The sequence below is a fragment of the Lactuca virosa genome, chromosome 4 (genome assembly GCF_052849685.1).
Source record: "Lactuca virosa cultivar CGN04683 chromosome 4, Lactuca_virosa_CGN04683_v6, whole genome shotgun sequence".
NCBI lineage: Eukaryota > Viridiplantae > Streptophyta > Magnoliopsida > Asterales > Asteraceae > Lactuca > Lactuca virosa.
In genome coordinates this window covers 359,672,082-359,679,331 of record NC_136429.1, presented here as the reverse complement: position 1 = coordinate 359,679,331, position 7,250 = coordinate 359,672,082, and the positions used below count along the sequence as shown (strand labels likewise).

General features: G+C 33.5%; 1 protein-coding gene across 1 annotated transcript; it reads left to right on the top strand.

Annotated features, from left to right (window-relative positions):
- Positions 1–4,202: 4,202 nt before the first annotated feature.
- Positions 4,203–6,447, top strand: LOC145108674 (uncharacterized). Its single transcript, XM_079045746.1, has 8 exons — positions 4,203–4,343; positions 4,430–4,655; positions 4,826–4,985; positions 5,391–5,461; positions 5,541–5,618; positions 5,902–5,989; positions 6,082–6,137; positions 6,233–6,447. The coding sequence occupies exons 1-8, from the start codon at positions 4,278–4,280 to the stop codon at positions 6,301–6,303; spliced, it is 816 nt and encodes a 271-aa protein (XP_078901872.1). The 5' UTR covers positions 4,203–4,277; the 3' UTR covers positions 6,304–6,447.
- Positions 6,448–7,250: the final 803 nt, after the last annotated feature.

Here is a 7,250-nt window from a genome sequence, read left to right as displayed (position 1 = left end):
AATCATGAATCCATGATAAGGATACAAGATTACTCATTAAATTTTCCAATTTTAAACCATTAAAACGAATTTAAGGTAATTATCCTAATCAATCCATGAAAGATTTGTCAAAGCCGAAAATCTGGGATCTGACAACTCAACTCGTCAAGTCTGGGCAGTGCACACGTCGATTTGAAGCCAACTCGTCGAGTTCCAATATGAACGTGTCGAGTTCTATGAACAGAATGATGATTTTGTTCCCTTCACCTTTGAAAAATTCACAACTGCATCATATTCAACTGAAAAACATCCTAGGCTCTGATACCACTGATGGGTTTTTTGAGCATAACTACAAATCTTATGTGATCATGTAACCTTATAAACTTTAGATCTAGGTTTTCACTAGTTGAACATGCAAACTTGAATACAAAAGAGAAACCCTAATATGCATCTATAATAATCGAAATTAACCTAATACTAGGGTTTAGATACATACCTTAATTGTTATGTAGTAATAACAATTAATCCTTGTAGATCTTGAACTCTTGAGAGCAAGTGCCTCAAATGTGACACCTCTAATGGCTTACAAACACTCTTTGCAAGTGGATGAGAGGAGAGAGGAGGATATAACACCAAAGTTTCGGCTATTCTAGGGTTAAGAGCAAGTGGTCGAAAATCCAAAGGGTTAGGATCCTTTTATACTTGAGGTTGCTTAGTCCCAAAGCTAGGCTTTGCAGGTTGAAACCCTAATTTCCTGCTTAAGGCCTAAGCAGCCCATAGACTCCTCATCTAGAAGCCTTGGACGAAAACTTATAGGGCCTCCCTATAATTTTCGTCCACTCCTATCTAAGGAGTCCAAGAGCCCTATTTCACAAATATCAATTAATTGCAAAACAGCCCTTGTACTTTTAATTAATTCCTTTAATCCCAAAATTAAATCCAAATTAATTTCTGATTAAATATTAATTAAATAAAATAATTTCTAATTAATATATCATTCTCATAATATATTAATAAATAATATATATATATATATATATATATATATATATATATATATATATATCAATTTATTATTCCAAATAATAAATTCAACTTCTCCCCAAAAGTTATCCTGTCAAGTTGCAAGAGTGAAGACAACCCAAAAGGATTGTGCTTCTATCAATTCAAGTATATACCAATTATAGTTATGGGATTAGACACCTAATCCAACATCTTCTATACTCAAGGGTATGGACTATAAAGATTCTATTGTTGTTATTATATTTTTATCTTTATCTAATTGGATCCATGTTTTGGGGTTATAAGATTTTCAAATATTATTTCCATTGCAAAATCAGTTTACTTAAATTGTTATAGATTCTATCAAACCCCTCTCACTAACACCGCTAAATTACACTTGTTTATACATTAAATTTAGAGGATGTTTGATTGTTTTTCCATTCTAGGGTTCAAAGTTATGAAGAAAAAGACACTTTAGATAAAATAGAAGAAAAGTTGTTTGATTTGAATAATCATATTATTGGCTTTTAATACTTTAGAAATGAAAAATCAAAACTATGCTACTACAATTAAACCGTCTTGATTAACTCTTTACGTAAAATATACTTTACTCCACAACATGAACTTTTTTAGCAATAGCATCAAATGTAACCGGTTGGCAATTAAGAAAAAATCACAACAATACAAAAAAGTTAAAAGGTGAATGCTTAAATCTCTAAAAACATTCGAGCAATTTAGGTAAAATAGTTAGGCAATTTATTACTATTTATTGACCTTCTCCTAAACTTGATAACCTAGATAACCTATATGTCGGGATTTTTTCTGGTTGAGTGGAGGATGTCTAATATTAATAGTATTGTATAAAATTTGGATTGTTTTTATTCCATGTCGGTATTGAAAATAAATTTGAATAAGTCACTGCTTTATGGACTAGGGGTGTAAGATGACCATGTTATAGACATGGCATTGGTTACAGGTTGTCCTTCAGGTTCTTTTCCTTTTGTATATTTGAGAATTCCAATGGGTTCTTCTATGAATTTGATTCGAAATTAGGAACCTATTATTCAGAAGTTCTAGAGTAAATTATCAAGGTTGAAGGCTAATATGCTCTCGATAGGGAGGGATCGACTCTTATATCCTTGGTTTTGGGTTCTTTAGGAACATATTATCTATCCTTGTTTCCAATGCCCATCCAAGTGAAGAAGAAGCTTGAGTCTCTGAGAGCTGAATTTTTCTGGGGCGAGTAGAATAATTCTAAGAAGTTTCATTGGGTCTCTTGGTATTTGGTGCTTGCTTCTAATGATAAGGGGGCTTGTAAATTGGAATTTTATATGCTCTTAACTATGATCTTATGCAAAACTGGTGATGGATATCTTTTCATGAACTCAATTCTCTTTCAGTCCATGTTGTGATTGCTATTTATGGTAAAGGAAAGGAAGATCTGTTTGATGTAAAATATGCTCATGGAGGTGGCGTTTGGGCTAGATTTGTGGGTTCTATTAATACAATACATGAAAGTGGTGTTATTCCATATAATGTTCTTAGAATAATGGTTGGCAATGGAAGACATACATAATTTAGATTAGATGTTTGTGATTGTTTGCATCCCTCCCAATAACTAAAACAAGTTATCATATAAGAAGATCTTTTAAGAAACATCTATCAACCCCAATCACTTTCCAACAACCTATCATCCACCCACCCCTTACGACTTTTAAACATACATAATACAGGTAAAAACAAGCGGTTGAATCTGGCATGATGTGTACAAACTTCTTTGCAACTCTACATTGCCTCACACTTAAATTTATGCTAAATTTCTTTGACATGTGTGCATTCATATTCCTTAAACTCTGTTTTGGTGTTTTTATAATCTCACTAATAAAATGTTTACCTATCAACATATGATTCGTTATGGAATCAATGTTAAAAGTCTTGGAGTAGTTATGGTCACCATTAAGGGATTTAGTCTAAAATGTTTTTTCATTAGCCTTCCTAAAGACCCAAAGCCTAAAAGGACATGATGGTTTCTTCTTTTATTTAACACCTAACTAACCGTCTTGTGTTATCATTTTCTCCATGCTGTATGTCATATACATGAGCAAATGCATAGTTGTTTAAACAATGCTTAAGTTCATTTGGATTGAAAAACTACATACCTAACATGGGTTTTATCTTATCTCGTTGTTGTGTTTCATCGTGTACAAGGTATCATGGTTGATCCTTTACATCTTCTTATTCATCACTATCACTATGGAATCATTCTCGTCATTCTGTGTAGCAGGACAAAGAATGTTTAAGAATTTATCACCTGTTCTTTTGTTGGTTGACATCACCACATCTTCTTCATGACCAATATAAATAGTATCTGAAAAGGTAGAATCAACTCCACAGTTCTGATCTTCATCCACATCATCTTTTGGTTCTTCGTCCCCAATCCAATCAAAAATTGATTCATTTATGTGGTCCACATATACACTGAAACGTCCTTTCATTTACTTCTTGTGAGCTTCTCAAGGAAGGTGATGAAATATGAGTAACACATTGCACTGAAATCTACATCATGTACATAATCTCTTTCAGGGTCGACGTATACCAATGACTTAGGGCTAAGATGCCCTTGTAATGAACATTGACTATTAACATGTTAGTTTCACCAAGAGAGACACTCACAAGATCACTCACATACGTTGATTGTAGTTAAAGGGAAAAAGATTTATGCCATGATTGAGGTTACGAAGAAATCACATTCATCGTACTCTAATTATTGACATCACAGGGTAACCGACTGGCCACATAATGTCATTAAATGAAGAACATTAACCTTCATTTACGTTAAAAAAGATGTAGAACGACAAATGAACAAAAGCCTCTATTGCCAAAGGCCTTGTAGCCCAACGGTATCATATGTTGTCATTGCTCCTTGAGGTTGAGGGTTCAAGTCCTATTGTGGACATAAATGAATTTAAGGAGCAGTTTAAGAGTATATTAGATTTTTCGTTCTAAAAGAATAAACAAAAAAAAAAACCTCTATCATCGACCATAATAGTAACTTTTAAATAATTTCAACAAATTAACAATTAAATTAAACACAAAAAATTATTCTATAAGTTAATATGTACGACTATAAAATTAAAATATAAAATTAGTTTGCGTGTTTCAAATCATTATCATTATAAAAAGCAGCCCACTAATGTTGGTGGAGAAATCGCCCCTTTTAAAATTCAAAATTTCTATCCGTTGGGACTTCATACTGTAGTGTTGTTTCTCCTCTCGCCATTGAAGAAAACAAAAGAATGGGAAGGTTTCCAGCAAAAAGCGACTATGAAGACATGCGAAATGCCCGCATCTCTGAAAATCAGGTCTCTTTCTCCTCCATTCTTACTCTCACACTGTATTTTTCCGTGTTAATTAAGCACAATGATACTGAGGTTGGTCCAATTCACAGGCTCGACTAGCTTCCTTAGGACTACAAAAGACAATATCTGAGCTTCGATTAATAACAACTCCTGCAAAATCACCAAAGAGAAAATGGCAAAAGGTTGATTACAGTAGCGTTCCTTTGCGCCGCTCCAACCGGTTGAAACAAGCAAACCCTAATTCCTCGGATGCCTCGATTTCTGTAGGCCGATCTCTCAGATTTCTTGCAGATCCAGACACCGAGCTCTCAGATGGTTTCTCTCTTTCCTCCCTTCCACTACTCGTATTCTTTCATTTACACTAAATACGTTCAGATACAGAATGGATCTGGAATTTGTCACTAGCATGCAACGATTTGGGGGAAACTCTGGTGTGTTGGTGTGTTCATGTAAATCGTTGTTACTAATATCAATTTGTGACACAGGTGATGTTTCTGATGAGGATGAGAAGAGGCCAGCCAATGCTCCTTTAGTTGATTGGAGATTGTGTCGTTCTGCAGAGGTATCATCAGAAAGACGATGCATGAGCAAGGGTAGGGGAAGCGTATACGACCCTGTTTTTGGGATTTGCTGCCATTTCTGCAGGTCCATCTCTACACTTTCACTTTCCTTCTCTATGTGTTCCTTTAGTTATGCGGGTTGCATCTGGTCTTTGCAAGATCCAACCATCAATTTCATATTATTTCCTGTCACAAGTTAAACTAGCTTGTTCGTGTTTCTCAATCTGCTGTGGTTCTTGCTTTAATGAGAAAATGAAAAAAACTTGTACACTATTTCAAAATTTGTCAATCTTTTATAGTGATTAATAGTGGGACTTAATCAATATTGCTTGTCAAAAAAGAAAAAGTTGGCGGAATCGAAAAAGAAAACTATTACATTTATTAGTGTATAGATAGTATGCAAGTTTCAAGATTTGTTTGTAATTGTCATCTTCAAACAAAATGAGAATTTGGGTTTTAATCATGCAATTTCAAACACTGGATTGTCTAGGCAAAAGAAACTGTGTGGTGAAGAAGACTGTAAGAGGTGCAATGACCTTGATGTTGATCAACCATGTCTAGGTTAGTGTATGTTCTAAAAATGCTCTTTTAGAATGAATTGGGTTAATTTTGATTTTAACACACATTCATTCACACACAGGTAAGACAGATTGCTCGGTGTGTCATTCTACCAATGGTGTTCTTTGTCGAGCTTGCCTCAAGATCAGATATGGTGAAGGTAAGTCAAAGCTCAGATAAAAACCTAAATTTAAACTGTTCTTTGTGTATTTTTCTTTATCACCAAATACAAAACAATTTTCACTGCTATAATTAGACAGACTTTTCAAAGTACAAATGTCATAATAAGAAAAAAAAATGAAATTACAATGTTATAATTTGGTAGGTTTCAAATATTGTTTAAACGTCATTCATCTATAATTTGTGAAAAAAAGAAACATACAAGTTTATTTTTGATGAGATTTTTGCAAAGTTATTAAAATCGTTAGTTAATATTGTGGCAGAAATGGAAGAAGTAAGAAATAACAAGCAATGGAAATGCCCTCACTGCATAGAAGAAGAAGGAAGCAAACCATATTGGATATGTAATAGGTACAAACAAATATTATCAATTGCCCTTTTCACCCTTATCAAATGGCAACAGGTTTTCTGTAATTCTCACTGGATATCTCCTATTTATATAGCTCTTTCTGCCTAAAGAAGAGAAAAATGGTGCCAACTGGGATTGCCATATACAGAGGTTTGACTTTGACTTATTTTTTTTTTTGTGGCAATATAATCAAAATCAATCATAGACTTCAAATATTGATAGATGAATTTGTTTTTGTTGTGTAGCTCGGGAGATGGGATATGAATCGGTGGCACATCTTTTGATGGATGAGCTTCAACGAAAAGATAAAAGATGATGTTTGTAATAAGTCAAGTCACTTAATTTGGATTGTTTAGGTCTTAATTGGATGTCATTGCTGGTTTAACATTAGAGAACATATCGTTTCAATCTAAGTTTTAACATATCGTTTCAATTAATCTAAGTTTAGATTATATATTTATTATTTTGTCCATTTAACCACTAAACTAATATAATAATCATAAAATGATAATTGTAAATGGACTAAATTGATTAATGTATTATTTTTTTCTTTTTTGGCATTTTGTGTTATTGTTTATCCACTCAAGATTTTTGTGGTTGTCACATTTAGGGCTCTGTTATGTTTATTGTTATGTTTACAGTTACATTGATATCTATATATAGAGTTAGGTATTTGAATTCGGCCATGTATAGAAATTGATTTTGACCATAAATAAAATTTATATAGGTTGATCATGGTTCACCATAGTGTCAGCTCTAGGGCATATCAGGCTTCACAAATCACAATTAACATTTTGTCCTCTTACCAACATTGGTAACCAAGAAAAATGACTGATTTATATGATTAATAAATTGTTAAATCGATAACATTATAAAAACATCATTCCTTCAAAATTAATCTACTGACTGGACATTTCAATTGGCATTTTAATCATAATAACATGTCCATGTGGTGCTGAGTGGCATCCACGTGGATAACTATATTTTTTTTTTCCAAATGCAAAACAACAAATAACAGGTCCACGATTTATCATCCCTAAATCAAAAAGAGCAGCGGTAAACGTTTATACGGAGGTCGCTATGAGGTTTTACGTTTCAGTGGGGAATCCGATGTAATTTCCGATGAGAAGGATTTCTATGAGGTTTTACGTTTCAGTGGGGAATCCGATGTAATTTCCGATGAGAAGGATTTCTACACAACATAGATCTGTTGTCTTCTCTGGTGAGAGTTAATCAGAGTGAAAGAGGAGTTGTACGACATGG

Excerpts from the sequence above, each read along its gene's own strand:
- LOC145108674 (XM_079045746.1), top strand. The coding sequence starts at position 4,278 with ATGGGAAGGTTTCCAGCAAAAAGCGACTATGAAGACATGCGAAATGCC. Across the intron at positions 5,990-6,081 it reads CCATATTGGATATGTAATAG|CTCTTTCTGCCTAAAGAAGA; the intron begins GTACAAACAAAT and ends CTATTTATATAG. Across the intron at positions 6,138-6,232 it reads TGGGATTGCCATATACAGAG|CTCGGGAGATGGGATATGAA; the intron begins GTTTGACTTTGA and ends TTTGTTGTGTAG.